The sequence below is a fragment of the Fibroporia radiculosa genome (assembly GCF_000313525.1).
Source record: "Fibroporia radiculosa TFFH 294 genomic supercontigs, scaffold8592, whole genome shotgun sequence".
NCBI lineage: Eukaryota > Fungi > Basidiomycota > Agaricomycetes > Polyporales > Fibroporiaceae > Fibroporia > Fibroporia radiculosa.
This window is the reverse complement of record NW_012133457.1, coordinates 119348-140079: the sequence shown is the minus strand read 5'-3', so window position 1 is coordinate 140079 and position 20732 is coordinate 119348. Positions and strand designations below refer to the sequence as shown.

The following is a 20732-nucleotide window of genomic DNA, read 5'->3' as shown; positions in this document are numbered from 1 at the left end:
GGTTGGCTTTCTCGGGCGCGGATGTCAACTAAGTGCCGTCTGAAGATCTTAACTCACGTATATTCCCAGTTCCTTTCTGAACTCTTTGAAGGCGGTCAGGATGGCCACCGCGGCGCCCGAGTCTATCAGTATAACTAGAACTAGCAACGCTGACGGTCCGAGGAGATCTAGAAAGCGGGCACGGGGGGACTCGAGCCTTCTAGCGCAGGATACATCGTCGTCCGAGGACCAGAATGTCAAGCGGGGAACAGGCGAGCTTCAACCCCACGAGACCTTCTGGTATGAGGATGGCAACATCATACTCACCGCCGGGGGCGTTGCCTTCCGCGTGCACAACAGTATAATCTCCAGACAGTCCGATAAGCTGCGCGGTATTTTAGAGTCTGCATCGGCGGAGAAAATGGACGGGCTTCGTGTTTTTCAGTTGCCTGATACAGCGGACGACGTTTCCGCATGGATGTCAGTCTTATATGATAGCAAAAGGTGACGTTGTGTTTCCCCACAGCTACACGATGGTGCAAATTACTGAGATCATGGTTAGATTTTTCATGGGCGATATAGCCATCAAATTCTCACTTGTTGCATCCCTTCTTCGGATCGGACATCGATACGAAATCCAAGATCTTCTCGACTATGGCAAACGTCGTCTACAAGAATGTTACCCGAACACTTACGATGAATGGTTTTGTGCGCCAGATATCAATCCTTCGAAAAGTGCCATCGTCGCTCTCATTTTGGCACGCAAGATCGGCTTGACCACTGTCCTTCCAGCATTGTTTTACGACTGCTGTACCGAGTCGGATTTGGACGTCATACTTTCAGGTGTGCGTCGTGCAGATGGAACGTTGGATATGCTGTCACGGGATGACATGCAGGCTTGTCTCAAAGCCCGGGATCGACTTATAAAGGAGAACAAGACAGTGTCCGCTTTTCTGTGGACGCTGAAGTGCAGCCCGAGGTGTAAGACTAAACAGGAATGCAGAGAAAAATTCCGAGAGATCCTGGAGCTCGCGCATTCAGTGGGTTCATTCAGCTCACCAGCGATCCTAAGGCTGCCCATGGCTGAGGAACCGCCAGCAAACCGACTTTGCAGCGAATGTGTTCATATGTTCAAGAAGGAGAGGTATGCTGCCGCTCAACACGCATTTCTCAATCTGCCGAAGTATATGGGTATTGACGCGGGGGACTGGGGAAAATGACCAGGTATGTAGCTTGACTTACTTTCAAAGTTAGGCAAAACTCAGAAAATACGAGCCATTGCAGCCTACAAGTTTCTCACTCGCTGATCCTCCACTCGTCCAGACCTTGGATCACAGAAGTCTGTCGATTGAGCAACACGCTGTCCAGTGTCATTACATCGCATGCTATGGCACTGCCAAGATATTAATTACCCATGTACGATGAATGAATTCTACCCAAATGACGAGATTATACAAGAAAAATGCAATATACTGATGTGCGTTGAACGTTACTGCGATATGATAAAAACAACAATGCAGGAGATGATGATGAACATTACTAAGAAACAAGGCACGCCCGCAATTCCAGACTCGGAACAGGATCACGCGTCCAGCTCGACCATCCGTGACAGCCCACTCCTCATATACACCCGGGGTTCCCCCACGCTTTCAGGTCGTCTGCGCAACGGTCGCCCATGACGTCGACTGAGCAAGACATTTGCAACGAGCCTCCCTTTCAAGCCCTCCAATCCCTCCACAGATGATGGAAGCGCAATGCCGGGTGGTAGTGTCACTGGTACTGACGGCGATGGGGCTAGCAGACTCTGCGGCGCTATGGAGGTAGATGGAGCGGCGTAAGACGCGATACGCGTTCGAGAGGCGATTAATGGCGCGGATATGGAGAGCGTGGTGTGCGCTGCCTGGGCTGTCGTCTCGGCGGTGCCTACTTGGTCTGCGAAGGGGTCCTCGCAGCTGGACGGCGCGAACGATACCCGTGGCGGTGGTGGCGGCGCACGGCGGGGGCTGGCGGGATATCGCCTGGCTATGGAACGGGATCCAGAAGAGGGAGAGGGCAAGGATGCCGACGCAGTTCGTGGGGAGAGACCAGGGCCACGGCTGCGCGAGGCGGCGACAGTGATGTTGGGCAAGTGGGCGAATGCATCGGCCGCAGAGACCGGGGTAGACAGACCAAAGCCGGGGCCGAAGGTGCTGTATATGGTGTGGATGCGATGTGAGGGGACGACGACGGACATGCTGGGGTTGATAATGATAAGGGACAATGCAAGAGACGAGAGACGAGAGCAAAACAGAGAGAGAGCGTTTGTGCTCTGGGGGCTTGATGGGGTGTGCAAAGAAGGTGAGTTCTGTTTATACGACGAGGGGCTTACCGCCGGGAAACAGATGCGATGAGAAATGGAAAGGACACAATGCGGGCGAGAACAACAATGGCGCGCGATTGCCGCCGCACGAGACGGTGGCCGTGCGGACTGGCCCCGCAGAAGCCGCCACATCCTGCCGCAAACGGCCACAATCCAGCTGTCTGTTTCCGCGGGCTGTCACGGGGAGTATCCCCGCCGATGCTTGTCCGACGTTGTCTTCCTCTTCAAACTCCCAGAACACAACAGGCTGCAAAAGCGCAGCCGGTCCAGGCACAATATTACTCGACAACAAAAGCCAGGTTGCAGCTGAACCTACGTGCGTTGTCTCTGGCCATTTGTCGACTCGCATCTCAATCACAACGCCCGCCATTGTACTCGATGGGTTGCGGTAATCTAATTGCTGTTATCCGAAGTTGCCATAGCATTGCACAGGCCAGCGTTCACCAGCACGCGGCGGGAGATGTTCCAGATTTCAAGTCGCAACTTTCCCAATTTCATTTCATCTCTGCACGAGGCGGTACTGTGGCCGCATTCTACACCCCGCAGATCTCTCAGAATGGCCACAGTTGTCACACAGGTCGCAATTCTTCCATAGTACCCCACAAGAAGCATCCCATATCTCCGACGCGGAGTCGTGATGCCGACCGCAGATCTGGCTTGACTCTATAGGAAGGGCGAACTTGAGGCGTAGGCTCGTCTCACGGACCGCCACTGTGATGGTCGTATGCGGTGGCGTCTGTTATTACTGGTCTCAGAGGTGAGCCGCATCGCGCACGCTGCGCTACCCAGCTGTAATGAAACAGGTTCGCGATTCAATCTGGGGAACACTACGCATTGGAAGCACATGACACAGGATAGGTCCACCTCGTCTGTTCATGTCGACGCATACACACGCGGCCCAGGGCCAGGGTAAGTGCCAGCTGCGGTAGAAAGACCGAAGGCGTTGCAGATGCAATTCTTTTTGAACGGACAGCCCAAGTAGATATCGACCTTCCCGACGCGGGGTTTTACTTTCATCTATCCGACTGACACCGGCCATTCAATCTCAACATTGGCGGGAGGGGAGGTTCGTTGGTGGCAGTATGGTTCAATATGATAAAATCGGCGATGTCATGGACACGAATTTGACATGTTTGTCAACAAAGTGCGAACAACGCAGGTATCTGACTTTGTAGATGTTGGGGATTGCGTGGCGCGGCCGTCCACCCACATACAGAGTGGACGTGCAACTACGGGAACTGGTGTACTGGGATCTTCTACCTACTCGAAGAATACCACTGTGGCTGTAATATCGTCGCTATGGCGGATGCATGGTCAGTATGGCAGGTGGTGGCAGTATTTAGACTCACATATACGTCCTCGATCGAGGAGCCCTCATACTGATGATTGCCGAGGCGAGGTCTTCATCTGCACCACCCAGTGCATTTCGTAGCAGATGCGTGGCAGCGTTTTCATCCAAGATCACAAACTGTTTCTTAGCGCCCCATTGCCGATATCGCACAGATTCATCATTCTCGTCTTCGCTTAGCTCAACAGGCAGTTCTTGTACTGCCAAGGTTCGATGCTCGCCAGTTTTACTTGGCCCATTGTGTCCATATCCGTGTTCTGACCAAAGACCGACTAGGCCGACGGCCTCGCTGCTTGTCAACGATTCCCAGAGACCATCTGTGGCGAGAATGAGGAAGTCACCCGGCCGGACCTCGATCTGGGTTACCTCCGGCTCTGCAGTAAAATATGGAGGCGTCTTGATGAACGGGCGGGGAGTACGCCCAAGGTACTCTCGCTTCAGCTTCCACTGGACGTCCAGGCTCCACTTGTACAGAGCATCGCCGAACGCGCGCGACGGCCCCATGCCGAGCACACGGCCGTTCTGCACGACTGCTTCCCCGGGGTGCTCCGCATTCAGACGGAACTCTTCTGCAAGGCTGCGGCCGTCTTGCTCTACGGAGAGAACGTGCACCTCGTAGACGGGTTCGCCGTTCTTGTTGGTGCCGCGACGGCCGAGCACAGCGCGTGAGTCCCCTGTGAGCGCGATGCGGAGGACGCAGCTGTAGGCGTCGTAGAACGCGAGTAGGGCACAGGCTCCTGCGTAGGCGGGCCCTAAGAGATTCACAGCAGCGGCCCGAGACTCCGATGCGAATACCCGGTCGACCGCCCAGTGGACGATGTCATCGTCGAGACGTTTGAAGGCGTCCCGGATGGTCCGGTCGAGTTCATCGGGAGAGGGCAAGACCGGTATGTCTGCGTGTGGCGTGTGTGGATTGAGGCGGGAATAGAGATCTGCCAGGGCGCCACTGGTCGCGGGGATGAGGTTCTCGCGGAGGCAGGTACTCGTCTCCCAGCCGCTGTGTCCATCTAAAACGGCAAAGAACGACCAATGACCAGAAGGAACAGGGAGGATCGCTTCAGCGTGGGCATCCTCGATGGGATTGTTACTGCGGCCCTCAGCTGCTAACCACATCGAGATGGCAAAATGGACATACCTCGCATACTGTGCCACATCATACCGAGCTATGCCTGTGCCTTTCTCCGGGAAGCACGATTGCTCATGCCGGCGCAGTATTCCATTGATGTTGACTTTTGCATCCGGTTTGGACACGTCCGGGAGTTCAGACTTGCCAATGCGATGGACTCTTGGCTCCTCATGGTCCAGATGGAGGGTCCGTCGGTTCTGAGTAGTGAGAAGGGTGGCGCTCCAGACAGTAAGAAGGAGCAGCCCTCCTGCACGAAATCCATTTGTTCGAAGAGGGATTTTTGGACCAGCATGCCAAAGAGTATAGCGAGATGATCGATATCTGAGAAACATTACCGTGCCAACTTGCTCGCCACAGTCTGCGAATTATCGTCGCCGTTAATGCCAGTGGAGAGGGCCTTTCTCGAGTTTAGTCCCGAGATTCCTCTTCATACGACGCCCATTGACATTCTTCAGGAAAAACAGATAACGTGAGTTCTTCACTGGGAGGAAATGGGCCGAGTTCGAAGTCGCCAGTCTAAGTACAGAACGCTAAAGCCTGAGGCACGAGCTCCGGCCATCTCCGAGCAGGGAATGATCGGGCCAAGATCGGCGAGACCAAGTCAGCCGCGACGGTTCAAGCCATTTCAATCGTTGGGGCAGCAGCCTGAGATATATCGTTGCAAACGCTGCGACATAATATTAACCACAACTTGTTAGTGAGCTCTCGCTTTATTTTTACTCGTGCAAACTCAGAACGAAGCAGAACACCCGTGGCCGCAGCAGCTTCAGCTTGAAGTTGAGGGCGGCTCAACCGATTTCTCCATGCGGAGGAACGCGACTCTGCGGTACAAAACACTGGGGTGTGGGGAATGGCCCCTGCACCAGGTAGATATCCCCCCAATGCGTCCATCTGCCGTATAAATTTCTGACTACTATCGCCAGCGGACATGAGTTTTGCCCGCGCACTGCCGGCAACTTAGCTCTCACCAATGTCGTCGCTTGCACCAACAATATCGAGTGTCTCAGCTTCGCTCCCTTTGCCGCTCAAAGACGATCAGCCTGCAGACCTCAACATCCCAGATAACTATATCGACTGGGTGCTCAAGAATCAGAAGCCCCTCCCGCCGATTACATGGTCAAATTGGTGGAAGCGGCTCAACCGCCTTACCCTCACCATATTGCTGCTCACTCATCTAATTTCCATCTGGGGCGTGTTTCATGTTTCGCTCTGCTGGAAAACTGCTAGTTGGAGCATCGCTTACTATTTTATTACTGGCCTTGGTGAGTGGACCGTTGATTGATGCACCATTTGTCTCTCTCTCGACGAGTCACGGTTCTATTTGAGTGGAATAAATATAAGCATATACAGTATTGACATCCACTTTATAGGGATAACTGCTGGATACCACAGGCTATGGGCACATCGATCATACAACGCATCCAAACCACTCCAGTATTTCCTTGCGATGGCAGGCACGGGTGCCGTGCAAGGTTCGATTCGCTGGTGGTGCCGCGGACATCGTGCTCATCACCGTTACACTGATACGGAACTCGACCCGTACAACGCATTGAAAGGCTTTTGGTGGGCGCACATCGGCTGGATGATGATCAAGCCACGACGCAAACCAGGCATCGCCGACGTCAGCGATTTGAGCAAGAACGCAGTCGTACGATGGCAGCACCGCTGGTATCTCCCGCTCATCATCGGCATGGGCCTCGTACTGCCCACGGTTGTCGCAGGGCTCGGCTGGGGAGACTGGAAGGGTGGATTCTTTTACGCCGGTGCAGCGCGTCTTTGCTTTGTTTACCACGTCCGTATCATCTTTCTCTACCTCTTTTAAAGATTTACTAACCATTGTTCACACACAGTCGACTTTCTGTGTCAACTCCCTGGCTCATTGGCTGGGCGAAGCGTCGTTTGACGAGAAGCACACCCCACGAGACCATGTGATCACCGCGCTCGTTACCATCGGCGACGGCTACCACAACTTTCACCATCAGTTCCCTATGGACTACCGCAGTGCGATCAAGTGGTATCAGTATGATCCGACCAAGTGGTTCATCTGGACTTGTCAATTGGTTGGCCTCGCAAGTCATCTGAAGGTTTTCCCGGACAACGAGATCCGCAAGGGCCAATTGACGATGCAGCTGAAGCGGCTGAAGGATACGCAGGAAGGTCTGACATTCGCGCCTGACGTTAATGGGCTTCCAGTGATTAGTTGGGAAAGCTGTAAGTGACTGGCGTGGCATCCGCTCCATTGATTAACACTTAGGTATTAAGTCCAGGAGCAGGCGACAAAACGGCCTCTTGTCGTGATTGGGGGATTCATTCATGATGTGTCTTCGTTCATGGACGAGCATCCTGGCGGTCGGCATCTCATCGCTAAGAATATCGGGAAAGACGCAACGACTGCATTCTTCGGTGGAGTGTATGACCATTCAAATGCAGCTCATAATGTGGGTAGCTAGATTCTTTCTGTTGCTCGTATTGATTGCTGGGAATCATAGTGGCTTTCGATGATGCGCGTCGGCGTTTTGCATGGTGGCACTCAACATGGCCTTGACGACAAGAATGTGCCGCCAGCGCAGCGCATGCGGGTTATGCACTACCACGAGTTTGGATCTGCATCCTCTTCAGCTTGGTCAGACGAAGAAGGAATCGGGGGGTGATTTGATCCTGGGAGCTGAGGATCTTACTTTTAGCAGAGACTTGGAAAATCTAAGATATTTTTGTCAACGTTTTCCTACCAGAATGCACGTACATGGATGCTCTTTGTTTCTTCGCAAGGAGGGGAAACAATTGGAGAAGTTCGAGAGAATATGTTTGGCCAGGTCTCGAACGTGTGACATCATGCGAGCGCCTAGGCGAGGCTCAGGCTGAATCTGAACGTCCGCATCCTTTCTTGTGGTCTCGTACCCAGACGTGTCTTGTCTTCGACACGTCTGGGCACGAGACCACTTTCTTGTCATTTGAAACCTATGTTCAGCATTTCTATCAAGTATTATGACGGGATATCGGAGAATTCGTCATCAGTCAAAGTATTCAATTGGGAGCACGTCTAGCCGGAGTCTTGGCTGGCGCGAGTGGCAGTAGTATGCTCGGTAAGCTTCTCTGATTGCGTCCTTCAGCTACATTCTCAGATGCTGATATCAGGTTGGAAGTCCTTTGTAGATACATCCATGTGCCCGCGTGAATGAACCTAGATGTGGTAATATTTCGTTGAATGGCTTGGGTATATTTTGTCTTTGAAAGGAACTTGCTGGCAGTCGTGCACTTCATGATGCATGTGATTCCTCTATTTAAGCGAACCGGCTGCAGTCTTCGTTCAGGAATGTACATGGGATAAGGGAAACATCTCAAAGTCTATCTTACAGACATCGCGCTAGCAGACGGCGCAGACGGCAACGAAATGGCCGCTGCATCGAATCTTCGTTACTTGCGAGGTGAGCAGGTGACCTTTGGATTCTCTGGGAAATTATTCGACTTGGATAGGACGGATGCAGTTGACATATTCCACCTTCATGCATGGATCGCGCTCGGTTATGCTGAAACCCACGACTGACATTGAGTGAGTTCTTGTGGGAAGACTTCCTTGTGCAGAAAACCACATGCCAAGCTGATACTATAAATCCTGAGATTTGCCCTATCGATTCCATCCACCTTGATTACTTGCTTGAGATGACCATGTTTATAGTTTTGAGCGCGATAATCTTGCTCTTGGTGACCTGCCGTCTGGTTTATCTTCGACACACCACTCTTGGGCCAAAGTTGAAGCTTCCTCCGGGACCCACACCAATCCCTCTGCTGGGAAATATCCATCCGGTTCCACTCCAGTATCAGCAGAAAATCTTTGCTGTGTGGGGCAAGCAGTATGGTATGAGTTCATTACCTCCGTCTCACTGAGTAGGCCCTCAATGGTTCTCTCTAGGCCCGATTGTATATGCCAAGTTCGCTCACCTCCATGTCATAATCCTCAATTCGCTGCAGTAAGCAGAAGCTCTGATGGAGAAAAGAGGCGCTATGTACTCAGATCGACCGCGCGCTTTTTTGGTCGATGACATGTGTGTCTGGAAAAGGGTTTTCCCGTATCGAGCTAATCTATCCATTTAGTATCAAATTCAAACCAAATATTGTCCTGCTTCCGTACGGTGATCAATGGCGCAAACAACGGCGGTGGTACCAGACTGCTGTAGGAACCGCCCGTTCAATCGACGGGTTTCGGCATCTCCAAAGAACTGAATCTCTAAAACTTTTATGGGAATTATTTAGAGCACCGGCTGACTTTATGTCCCACATTAAGAGGTCCGAATCTACCGACATGCTGGAAGGGCATGATGCTTACTTATAATTACTGTTGCGCATACAGATATCCTGCCGTCCTCATGATGGAGATTGCGTATGGGCACCCAGTACAGAATACAAATGACGAATTCATCTCCCTCGCAGACAAAACGTTGAAATAGCTGACCGAGCTGGGTGGTGCGGTCTCCACAGTAATTGATTTTTTCCCATTCTGTGAGTCAAGCATATGCGTGGTCGCACCACTCACGTTATTCTCATCTCCTTCTTTTCTAGTGTGGCATATACCGCCTGGATGCCTGGGGCGGGATTCCAGCGAAGATTGATCAAGGTGCGAAAGATGACAGCTGACATGATGAACATTCCGTATGAAAGAGTCAAGGAGGATATAGTGACTGAAGTTGCTAGATCTAATTCGTGGTGTTCTCATATAAGTCGCAGACATCTGGATTCGCCAGGCCGTCCTTCTCGAAGTGGCTGCTTGAGAAATATTCACAAGGCGGACATCCAACCCCAGAGGAGGAAACTGAGATCAAGTGTGCGGCAAGTCTTATGTATGGAGGTGAGTGCCGGATTAGCCTCGTTCGTATGTATCATAATTAAAATCTTGTACTATGCACTAGCTGGATCCGACACGGTGGGTCCCGCCTTGGTGTTGATTATCCTCCAGTCGCTGATACGCGTCTTGCAGACGATGACCGCTCTCCTGTCATTCGTTCTCGCAATCGTACTTCATCCTGACGTACTCTTGAAGGCGCAAGCAGAGACCGATCGCGTGATTGGCAATGGACGTCTTCCCGATTATGAGGACAGAAATTCGTTGCCCTATCTTGAATGCATGTTGAGAGAGATCTATAGGTACAATCCAAGGTCTTCATGATTTACACTCGTTTATGCTAACTGATTGTGTGCGTAGATGGAACCCGCCTGTTCCTCTTGGTGCACATACGTCGTACTTTTAGAATGAGTGGGGTTTTAAAGGCTTCGAATTTCCAGGTATACCGCACCGAATTGTCGAGGATGATGAATTCAGAGGATTTCATATTCCAGGTGGATCAATGATCATAGCAAATGTATGGTACGTGGTGGCACACTTCAAACGGATGTCGTCGTCATGGATTGACGGCATTGTAGGGGCATGACAAGAGACCCAGAAATGTATGCTGATCCTGAAGCTTTCCGGCCTGAGCGATTCGAGGAGATGGACAAAGTAGAAGCCGATCTGAAGGACCCACGCAGGATGGTTTTTGGTTTTGGGAGACAGTGCGGTTTCCTTTCGAGACTTGGTTTTAAAATATGGCTTGCTAAAGTAGAGCGTAAAGCGTCTGCGCTGGACGTCTCCTCGGGGATGGCACCGTATGGCTCGCTATGGCAAGGATGGTAGCGACTCTCGACATCCAGAAGGCGCGCGATGCAGCCGGGGCGGAGATCGCACCCCCACTCGCTTTCTCGTCTGGGTCTATCAGGTTCGGTGTCCTATACAGTACTTGAGGAATTTAAATTTAGATCAACTAACGGAGAGACGTGGACGTAGTCATCCAGAGCCTTTCGTTTGCTCTATCAACCCCCGGTCGAAGAAGGTTGCGGAGCTGGTGGAAAAGTTATACAATGGCGGCCAAAGTTAATGCCCAGGCAAAAGAAAAGAGATATTATTACCGGGCTGTTCACCTCACAGTGGGGCAATTCTCTTGGTACTTATGGAGTAGAATATGACTGTGTTATATACGCAAAAGACTGGATAGCAGGCGTAGACTGGGTGAGATATAAAGGAAGGAATACAACGTGTGCGGGCACCATCACTTTGACCTGCCACCGTATGTGACTGTAATATTCAATCAAGTCCCAAGGGCCTGCCAAAACTTAGATACTAGTGATTGAAGAAGTATCGTGAACGAGGCCGGGGAGTCCGTGCAGCCCTTCAACGAAGTTGGTGGCGTGGGATGTCGGAGATTGGAATTATAATAGGCCGCGGTCGAATGCTCGGCGCTTTCACTCGGACAGCCGCCTTCACCCCAACGTCGGCGCACAGTCACTGAATCCTGTTATCCTGTTTTCTATCGTGCGGTCCCCTGAACCCAGAATATCCTTCTTAAGATGACTAACCTCTCAGCAGGCTCTAAGCGTTCATGGGAAGGCGGACATGGCCCGGATTCACATAAAAGACCCCGCGAGCGCGATGACCCTCGAGATTGGAGGGACGCACACCTGAAGTCGCCTCGTCGCAAGACCTATACTTCCCCAAGGGATGGTCCCAGTAGACGTGAAAGTGCTGATAGGCGATCAAGATATGACAGCGATTCCCATGCACGCAGTAGGGAGCGCGAACATAGACGGTCGGGCGACTCGGGTCGGGATAGGGACAGGCGCGATGACCGCGACAGGGTACGCGAGCGGGAATATCACGCTAGGAGGGAAGAGCCACGACGAGATGGTCATCGTTCGCATTCTGTCGCAACTTCCCGTGATGGTCGTGAAAACGGCTTTGTCAAGGTGTCTCATAGTCATGCCGAGGTTGAGCATGTGGACTCGGAGAAGGAAGAGGGCGAGTGAGTGTCGCAATTTCTTACATTGTTTGTCCATCTCTGGACTGATGCTCCCAATAGGATATCACCCAGACATAGCCCGAGACCCTCTTCTCCGTCCCAGCGGATCGTCCCAATGCAGAGCTTGCCCGATAAGTCTAAACCAGCTCCAGAGATGGAGCTCGAGCTACCGGCTTCCCCACCACCTATAGAGGAAACAATGGCCGCTCGCAGAGCCAAACGTCAAGCTATACTGGCTAAATATGCTGGGAATGCTAATGGCGTAATCAATGAAGGTGTTTCGCCGAGCCCTGGACCTAGCAGTGCGGTTGAACCGCCTCCCCCCTCTGTTTCTGCTTCTGATCCCGTTTCCCAACCTCACAGCGCCTTGGGCACACCTGGTATACCTGAACTTGACGATGCGAGCGCGAATATTGGTGAGTTAAGTATGACATGCACTTAGACATGTTGTCTCAGCTTTTACTTAGATAAGCGCGAATCTGCGTCAGTGTCTCCTACTCCTTCTGCCTTTGCGTTAGCCAAGGAACAAGAGGATGATGCACAGATAAAGACGCAGGCGCAAGATAGTAATCATGAACAAATCTCGGCTGCGGACTACGACCCTAGTTTAGACCGCCGCGAAGATGAGCAAAGGCGAGTGCTTGGCGTTGGTGCTAAAGAAGACTTTAGAGAAGACGTCCAAATGATTGAGGAAGAAGAGGAGGAGGAAGAGGAAGAAGAAGTCGACGATATGTTTGCCATTGCTCCGGTGGAAAAGAAAAAGAAGATTAAAAAGGTCAAGAAGATGGTGTGTATGCACTCATCTGCGATTTCTTGGGACTAATATAGGTTATAGAAGACCGCAGCTCCAGCTCTTGTCACGACGACACTTGACTCGGCTGCGGACCCAGAAGGCTACTATCAGATTATTTTGGGCGAACAGCTCGATGGTGGGCGTTATCAGGTTTTCTCTTCGCTGGGTAAAGGCATGTTTGCAAATGTGGTTAGAGCTCGCGTATTGCATGGAGAGGTGGGTGAAGCCGGTAAAGAGATCGCAATCAAGATTGTCCGATGTCAGGAGTCGATGTACGTGTTTTCATCCAGAATGTTTTCAATGATTGGCTGACGTGGTCTTAAGGTACAAGGCCGGTTTGAAGGAAGTTCAGATTTTGAACAAATTGAAGCAAGCGGATCCCGATGATAAAAAACATATTGTGCGTTTAGAACGGACGTTTGAACATCGTGGACATCTTTGCCTTGTGTTTGAGTCGATGAGGTCAGCTTGTGTGTGTGATTCATGGTTGAGAAACTGATTGCCTTTTAGCATGAATTTGCGAGATGTGGTCAAGCGTTTCGGCAAAGATATTGGTTTGAATATTAAGGCGGTACGCGCATACGCGCATCAACTCTTCCTCGCAATGAGCCTCCTTCGAAAGTGTAATGTCATGCACGCCGATATCAAGCCAGACAATATCCTGGTTAGCATTCACGCTTTGCGAGATGTTTCGTCCAAATTGACACTTCGCTGGCATCACAGGTGAACGAACAGAAGACATTGCTCAAGTTATGTGATCTGGGTTCGGCATCAGATGCGTCGGAAAATGATATAACGCCTTATCTTGTGAGCAGATTCTATCGCGCTCCAGAAATTAGTAAGCAATTCAAACGTTGGATTGTCTCGTTGACTCTATTGATACTTGATATGTAGTTCTGGGCGTACCATACGATCCGGCTCTCGATATCTGGTCTATTGGCTGCACATTGTACGAGTTGTACACTGGCAAAATCCTTTTCCCCGGACGATCAAACAATCATATGCTCTTGCTCATGATGGAGCTGAAAGGTCGCTTTAATTCCAAGATGATCAAGAGGGCTAAATTCGGCTCTCTTTACTTTGATGAATTAGGCGCTTTTCAAAGTGTAGAGAAGGATCGTGTAACAGGAGCTGTTCGTACTTTCCCATTGCACAGCTCGTTCGTGGTTTTGACTGATGGTTATTTAAGGATGTAGTACGATCGGTCCATATGACCACTCCTGTGAGGGATCTCCGTCAACGCTTAATGCCTCCAGCATCTGTCAAGCTCAAAGACGATGAAGGCAAGCTTATCATGTCATTCATCGACCTTCTTGATAAGTGTCTTGCCCTTGATCCTGCGAAGAGGATCACGCCGAAGGAAGCTCTCACACACCCGTTTATCAGAGGATGAGTCCTCAGCCTTAAAATCTCAATGCATACATCACATCGTACACGGCACAGCTTCGGGTGGACCTGCAAAGTGGTACTCATAATGAACAATGTATCGATAGAGCTTATTGTTATTCTAGATCTATTCATGACTTGCACTGTGCTCCCTTGCGACCCCTGGCTGGTCGGTAAAGGCGAAGGCTCGTTGGAATCGAAGTAATCTCTTTAGGAAATTGTGAAGACAGCATTAGTTGTCAGACGTCAGCTGCTAAGTTACGACATAGCTCCAGCCTCCTATTTGAAGCGGGGACTATTTGAGACGGGTAGTGCAGCCTAAACTTTACACTGCAACATCATGCTACCGACGAATCTTCCCACATTTGATGAGCTACCGAGATTCCACAGCTTCTCTGGCTGTGCTTGGGATGTCTGGGGTAAGGACGACGAGTTAGGCACTATCAACTTGCTCACCGAAGAAGTGGTCAAAGAGGCTGCTGCACACGAGATACGGTTGGTCGCTGGCATTGAAATGTGTAAACAAACTCCTAATTATATTTCAGGTTAGGCAAGACCATCTGTCTGAACTGGTACGGTGCACGTTTTATGAGTACGGTGTAACTGACTGTATGTGTCGTAGGCCCGTGAATTTTCCAAGCAAGGTGTGCGATATATTAGTCGAAGCCTTGACTTACTCAGTCACAAAACTTCTACCTAGCCCATGTATGGTCGCCAAGCTCCTAGAGTGAAATTATGGGCTGGACATGATGATGTCGTGAACGATGATTCACTGCATATCGTACGACAGGGACCTTGAGTTGACCATGCAACTTCTCATACATATTTTGCATCGCGCAGAACACTCAGTCTGGTACCCAATGGGACGGGCTGAGACACTTTGGCCTGTTGGGCTATGACGTGTTTTACAACAAGTAGGTTCCGTGTTTTTTTTATAAGGCTGAATAGTAATTAACGCATGAATGTGTAGCACCGCGAGCGGCTCCTTCCCGAAGGGCTATCTGTACTTCCCAGATCCTAACGCTATCGACCAGAAACAGATTAAGCTGGGAATTCATAGTATTTATCTTCGGACTATATATACTTTAAATTCATTGCTAACGCCACTGCGATAGACTGGGCGCAGCATGGTATTTGTGGGCGGGGCGTGCTCCTAGACCTTGTGCGCTATTATACAGCGTCAGGGGCTAAATTACCGTATGATCCATGGACGGCACATGCCATTCCAGTCAAGGATCTAGAAGACTGTGCGCGATTCCAAGGTATAACGTTCAAGCAAGGTGATGTTCTGATACTTCGAATGGGCTTTATACGGAGGTATCATACTGCTAGTCAAGAAGAAAGGGATAGTCTCGGGAGCAAGCCGGAGACTTTGTACGTGTATCATTGTGTTGCCCTCGCAAAGATGCTGATATTATGCTCACACAGCGCGGGTATCGAACAGTCAGAAGACATGAAACGATTCCTCTGGTAAGTTCGTGATAGTCTCGCTTTAGATAGTCGGGGTACTGAGACCGAGCAGGAACAATCATTTCGCTGCGGTGGCTTCTGATCAGCCAGCACTTGAGGTAAAATGCGAGATGTCTTCGTTGACTCACACTCATCTTTTGTCCAGTGTTGGCCAAATCTTGACTTTAACTACTTGCATCAGGTGTGTAGCGCAGATCGTCGTCTCAATTTGTACCAACTCTTTGGGTACATCCAACAGACACTTCTTAGGTGCATCATATGTTCTCTCGCCCCTTGTTTCTAGCTAATGTCGCATATAGTCTGTTCGGTATGCCCATCGGTACGTTATGAGATCGCTGTGAGGAACACTTTCGATTTATCTAGAAGACATCGCAGGCGAATTCTTTGACCTGGAAAAGCTATCCGAGGTGTGCGCCGAGAATGATAGACACACATTCTTCTTTACGTCCTGGCCACTCAACGTGTAAGTGATGCCAAGAGCTCCAGTATTGTCGGCTGATGCACGGTGTCTCTAAGGCTCGGCGGGGTTGCAAGCCCAGCAAACGCTGCGGTGAGTGGTTGGAATCCCATAGATCGACACGCACTGACCTTGCACATTTAGGCATACCTCTAAGATGTAACTTTCACTCATCCGCTATACTTCAGACACTGGCATATTTCACTCTTTTTCCTTGTCTTTTTCCGGATGAATTCCGAACAGGCTACTTGTAGCTCGAACGAAGTTCCGAATGACGTGTATGATTGTACCCAGACACAATGGCTACATTTTTCGTCAAATGTCTTAGGATGCTAACATCAGCCGAATCGTTTTGAGGACTCATTAGTATTCCTATAGGCAGTTCGTATCTCCGAGTGATGATGATGCATTGGCGCATCATTCAAAGATGTGACTACACCAGACATCTTGGCGGCGCGGTAACACCCGCAAGATTTCAGTATGTACCTAATCCTGCAAGTCGAACCTCGCGACACTATGTAGCTTTTTTCGGGGAGACATCCTGTCGTAGCGGTGATATCAGTGTGGGCAATACGAGTGACTTTGTTGATTTATGTCGCGGCGTGTAGCGAGGTAGCCTCGAAGAATGGCATCGGAGAATGTAACGGGTGTATGAAGTCCACAACCGTGTGCAAGAGAGATGAGAACAGGCCGCTTAGGCGAGTGTCTTTTCGTCATATTCTAATCTGTGCTGACAATCAAGACCGAACTAGCGGTACCACAATCATTCTGGCTCCTCCTTCGCTCTGACTGGTGCAACATCTTCTCAATGTCAAGGGCATCCAGTGGGTTCACATCACAAAACTTGAGGTTTTGTGCAACAAACAACACGAAATGAGGATAAGTCTCTCCAAGACGTATACACCCGCCAAGCTAATTTATAGCACAGACATTCGTATCATACACGATTGTACGCGTACACCAAGACTCGTGACACTATATTCGCATCAACACATACTATGAGCGGCTGTCCTGCCCTCTGTCTAAGCTCCAGCAACGTAGAAAGAGAAAAGTCCACTATTCTTCGGCCCAGCAGCAGCGATTTCACGGTGGAACACCGGGCTATCACCCCACAGAATGAATCGAAATCAGCTATGTCTTCCGGCATAGAAATCGAAATGCAAACACATACTCTCGCGGAACACTTTCCCGGGAAAGCCTGAGATAGTTCCTGCTCGACAAACCGGATACTGCCACGCGGACAGGTTCCTGAGAAAGCTGGTTTTCTTTACTCTCGAAGATGTAGAAGTGGCTGTCTTCTTTCATCCCAGGGATCCCGGTGGCACGCATACCAATCATCGCGGTGAATCCGTCACCAGCCGTGCTAGACGCAAATGAGACGACGGTGCTACCGTCCACAGCGTTGAAGTCATAGACCTTGACGTCGAAAAGCTTCGTGGCACCTGTCTGCAAAGTCGGGCGGATACCTGAACAAAAGGAGTCAATGATGTACGGAAGTGTTTTGGAGGATCACGTCGACGCACTGTCAGAGTAATTACCGTCACGTGTAGGCATCCGCTGTGCGATATACGATAACGTCTTGATTGCCCTCTGCAGAAATGTCTGTTTTAGCCAGCTCTGCTTTTCGTCTATCTGAGAACCTACCAAGACATCTATACGGAAACTCCCTGCAACAAATTCAGGCGGCGTGTAATCAGCATCCTCGGGATCATTGCGAATCGCATGGATCTAGTTAATATGTTTGAGCAACTCCACGATGGCGGAAGTGCATGGTACATGCCTTCTTGCGGATAAGTTCAATTTGGTCAGTCCTAATCTTCTCGAAACCAGCTTTTTGGAAATGACCGTCGATGAACTTGTTGTCCGGAACTGAAGAAATCGCGATTGGTGTTTGGTTACAAGTCCATCATCAAGCCATAAGTATCTTCACTCACCGTCCTGAATCATAGATTTGAAATACATGTACTTGGAGAAATCGTCGAGGAAGAAGAAACTCTGTAATCACATCTCAGTCAGTGCGACAGTTACCAGTATGAGATTGCATCCCTCACCTTCTGAATCGCAACGAAATAGTCAAACGGCTGGAAAGCATTCTTAAAGTTTGGGATATTGACATATTTCTCCAAGATGGCCCTATTCATAATCAATACGCATCATCTACTGCTAGCATCCCTACAGAAGCCAGACTGCACACGTACCAGCGCACGTAATGATGCTGCTCAGCGTTCTTGTAGAACTCATCGGCGAGTTGCTTTATAGACTTCAGATCTTCTTCACCGGGTGTATCTTTCCGCTTGCCACCTGATGTCTCATTGATGGAGATGCGAATGGTCGAATTCTGTTTGAGCGTCTCGATGGCACGCTCGACTTCCTGTGAGACCTCGCCACTGGTACCATACATAGTCATGGTGACTTGAGCACTGAATAGACCAGATAAATATCTGTAGAGAAGGGTCACTTGTGCAGGATTGACTTACGCTTCTTTGACTTTCTGACTTTGTGACTGGTTAAAAGAAGTGATGGATACGAGAGCATAGAAGTGTCCCCCTTCAACGAAGCCTGTGAAATCGTAGTTAATTGGAGAATGGCAGAACATGTAGCATAACGTTAGCCTAAGTCACCGGAAATGAAGCGGTCACCGTATGTGGTGTTCGGGTTCGGCGGATCGGTCCAATTGAAGGAATAGTCGTTGGTTGTCCTTCCTTGATGCTCAACGTCCACCTTGACCTCGAAGGTAATGTCGCTCTTTTCGAACTAGAAATCAAGTAGGTGAGAAAAAACCCATGTTAGTATACACATCTCACATACACTTTCGCGGTCCAGATATTCAACGTCAACTTTACCGGATTGACCCCATCCGGTGATTGCAGCACCCGCGGTGATGTGTAAAGATTTGGTAAGTTCCCTTTCGTATAGAAAGGGATTAGACAGCGATGTTACTGAATGAAACGGCGGGCATACTCATAACTATTAATCTCAACTGAGTCATAGCTCCTTTTGAAAGGTGTCGGGGGAGGCGGCGAACCCGATTCGACAGTGACCGCGTGGTTCAAACACAGTTCTTGAGTAAACGTGTTGAACCTGCGTCGAAAATAATTCAGGCTAAGGTGAACACAATCTGGACGAAAAGCACGCACCCTTGACCTTTGTTCATTCCATCAAAGTAAGGCGTGTATTCGGCGGCCATGCTGAAAGCTAGCTGTGTTGTGACAATTTAGGAAGTGAAGTGAACTGAGGGAAACCGATGATTGATCATTGTGAGCCCCAGGCCGTAGTCTTTTATATACCGAGGCATACCGGTCGACTACAGAGACAGACGGACTTCGTACCCGACAGCCAGCCAGATTTTGGGGGCCAGTCGGCGACTGGACCATTCCCATGCCAGCGGCAGGCTCTACAATTCCACATGGATCCGAACATTCGAGCAATGCTATCCATATTATGGAAGTAATATCTCGGTTGTCGTGGCTATCATACATCCAGGGTCAAAGAGATCTTCCAAGCATACCACAAATAGTGGCTGGAGTGAAACGTGAGGCATGTATGAAATAGACCATTGGCAACTGTATTCAAACTTGTGGACTGACACAGATCTTCGGAGCACTTCAATGATAGATCGGTTGCAAAAGAAACGGCAGCGATAGCTTACCATGCCAATGTCATTGTGGGAAGCCCTTTCCGAAGTCATACAAGGTATTCTAGTCAAATGGATGATAACTTCGACCATGAAGTGTGACAGACCAAACTAAGTTAGTGCTCCCTGAAGCCAATAAGTTCGTTGGTGAATGACATCAAGTAGGTGACCACGTCAAACTGCTGTGCTAACTGATTCAAAGTTGTCAGAAACTGGCAGCTACGGACGGACAGATATTCAAAAGTTGAGACTCCGGCAGATACTCCAGGTAGTCTTCTATTCTGTAGGTCACCCGGACCTCAGTAGCGGCCGGTATCCTGTGCGACGCCACTCCGATTGATACATTTGCATGCTTGTGCACCAACGGTGTACGCGAGCGAACTTGTGCGCTTTAACGGCCCAATATCAAAAACCTGGAAGTCGAAGTTATGTCACATATCATAAACTTAACAGTAGTGAGAACGTACTAACCGTTACCACGCAGAGCGAGAGGTCACTGGTCAGGTGCTTCCGAAGTTCGCCTCAAACAATGATTAATGAGCTGTGAACGGTCTGATCAAGACGTACCCAGTACCCGACCCGGCATTCGCCAAAAACGCAGTCGTGAATGAGCCTGCCGTACGCTGATCGGACACGTATTCTGACATGTCTTGGCGAACAAGATCGGTCGCAGCAGTCCCCGACTCCGACCCATGACTCCATGTACCCTTCAAGAATGCGGGGAATGAACAGCCGCTGTGTGTTCTTCCTCACTGGAAGACAGAAACCCACCTGTCATTGACAGCTCCAGGCCTCACTGAAGTAGAGGTTACACTACACAGCTCCAAAATACTGGCGGGGGACTTGAAGACAAGAGGTCAAAGACTTTCCAATCGTAAGCCTGATTTATGCGGAACATGGAATATTAATGTCTGTGCAATGCAAGAGTCAAAGGTGCGATGTCCTCAGCTTCAAGCTGATCATCATGCTCAGACATGGTAAGATCGAAATATTACATAAGGTAAGGAGGCAATAGTGGCGGCCGAAAGTAGTGAGGAGACACTGAATGGCGCCCAGCTAGCTTCTACGGAAACAGGTACACTACGACAGATCTCGACCGTATGAGGCAAAACTCACGACTCATTGAATGAGAGTAATGTGACCGATCATATTTCCCATTCGCAAGACTCGGCATGATTGGCATTGGATATTGAACTGCGGTGCGTGCCAGTCACAATGAACGTGCCACTGGTTCCGTTGCTGTAATACAGGGCTCAGGTCCGCTCGCATGCGGCCCTATATTGATGGAATGTTTGGTGCTCGGCTGGTCGCACAGGCTACCGGCCACTCTTGGGTTCCGTGCTCGCAGAATCGAAG

The 20732-nt window shown here is 50.0% G+C and overlaps 8 protein-coding genes across 8 annotated transcripts; 5 read left to right on the top strand and 3 right to left on the bottom strand.

Annotated features, from left to right (window-relative positions):
- Nucleotides 1-100: 100 nt before the first annotated feature.
- Nucleotides 101-1199, top strand: FIBRA_06736 (uncharacterized protein; the record flags this gene model as incomplete). The annotated part of the gene is made up of 2 exons (XM_012328448.1): nucleotides 101-459; nucleotides 542-1199. The coding sequence occupies 2 exons, from the start codon at nucleotides 101-103 to the stop codon at nucleotides 1197-1199; spliced, it is 1017 nt and encodes a 338-aa protein (XP_012183838.1).
- Nucleotides 1200-1561: 362 nt separating this feature from the next.
- Nucleotides 1562-2212, bottom strand: FIBRA_06735 (uncharacterized protein; the record flags this gene model as incomplete). Its single annotated transcript, XM_012328447.1, has 1 exon — nucleotides 1562-2212. One exon carries the CDS (start codon nucleotides 2210-2212, stop codon nucleotides 1562-1564), a length of 651 nt encoding a protein of 216 aa, XP_012183837.1.
- A 1386-nt stretch (nucleotides 2213-3598) lies between these two features.
- On the bottom strand, nucleotides 3599-5144 carry FIBRA_06734 (uncharacterized protein; the record flags this gene model as incomplete). The annotated part of the gene is made up of 2 exons (XM_012328446.1): nucleotides 3599-3635; nucleotides 3688-5144. 2 exons carry the CDS (start codon nucleotides 5142-5144, stop codon nucleotides 3599-3601), a joined length of 1494 nt encoding a protein of 497 aa, XP_012183836.1.
- A 638-nt stretch (nucleotides 5145-5782) lies between these two features.
- Nucleotides 5783-7463, top strand: FIBRA_06733 (uncharacterized protein; the record flags this gene model as incomplete). The annotated part of the gene is made up of 5 exons (XM_012328445.1): nucleotides 5783-6074; nucleotides 6183-6604; nucleotides 6663-7023; nucleotides 7075-7250; nucleotides 7302-7463. The coding sequence occupies 5 exons, from the start codon at nucleotides 5783-5785 to the stop codon at nucleotides 7461-7463; spliced, it is 1413 nt and encodes a 470-aa protein (XP_012183835.1).
- Nucleotides 7464-9388: 1925 nt separating this feature from the next.
- FIBRA_06732 (uncharacterized protein) lies at nucleotides 9389-10477 on the top strand (the record flags this gene model as incomplete). The annotated part of the gene is made up of 7 exons (XM_012328444.1): nucleotides 9389-9484; nucleotides 9535-9655; nucleotides 9717-9730; nucleotides 9785-9951; nucleotides 10010-10032; nucleotides 10090-10171; nucleotides 10228-10477. The coding sequence occupies 7 exons, from the start codon at nucleotides 9389-9391 to the stop codon at nucleotides 10475-10477; spliced, it is 753 nt and encodes a 250-aa protein (XP_012183834.1).
- Nucleotides 10478-11187: 710 nt separating this feature from the next.
- On the top strand, nucleotides 11188-13822 carry FIBRA_06731 (uncharacterized protein; the record flags this gene model as incomplete). The annotated part of the gene is made up of 9 exons (XM_012328443.1): nucleotides 11188-11639; nucleotides 11697-12052; nucleotides 12104-12423; nucleotides 12472-12701; nucleotides 12754-12891; nucleotides 12940-13093; nucleotides 13153-13267; nucleotides 13324-13562; nucleotides 13619-13822. The coding sequence occupies 9 exons, from the start codon at nucleotides 11188-11190 to the stop codon at nucleotides 13820-13822; spliced, it is 2208 nt and encodes a 735-aa protein (XP_012183833.1).
- A 333-nt stretch (nucleotides 13823-14155) lies between these two features.
- On the top strand, nucleotides 14156-15898 carry FIBRA_06730 (uncharacterized protein; the record flags this gene model as incomplete). Its single annotated transcript, XM_012328442.1, has 14 exons — nucleotides 14156-14310; nucleotides 14361-14387; nucleotides 14438-14459; nucleotides 14516-14596; nucleotides 14656-14729; nucleotides 14786-14874; nucleotides 14931-15189; nucleotides 15244-15285; nucleotides 15338-15383; nucleotides 15431-15534; nucleotides 15585-15604; nucleotides 15661-15748; nucleotides 15802-15835; nucleotides 15887-15898. The coding sequence occupies 14 exons, from the start codon at nucleotides 14156-14158 to the stop codon at nucleotides 15896-15898; spliced, it is 1053 nt and encodes a 350-aa protein (XP_012183832.1).
- An 866-nt stretch (nucleotides 15899-16764) lies between these two features.
- On the bottom strand, nucleotides 16765-18929 carry FIBRA_06729 (uncharacterized protein; the record flags this gene model as incomplete). The annotated part of the gene is made up of 13 exons (XM_012328441.1): nucleotides 16765-16843; nucleotides 16914-17208; nucleotides 17266-17332; nucleotides 17387-17409; nucleotides 17519-17611; nucleotides 17677-17737; nucleotides 17794-17875; nucleotides 17941-18162; nucleotides 18220-18301; nucleotides 18364-18496; nucleotides 18551-18647; nucleotides 18704-18823; nucleotides 18880-18929. 13 exons carry the CDS (start codon nucleotides 18927-18929, stop codon nucleotides 16765-16767), a joined length of 1404 nt encoding a protein of 467 aa, XP_012183831.1.
- Nucleotides 18930-20732: the final 1803 nt, after the last annotated feature.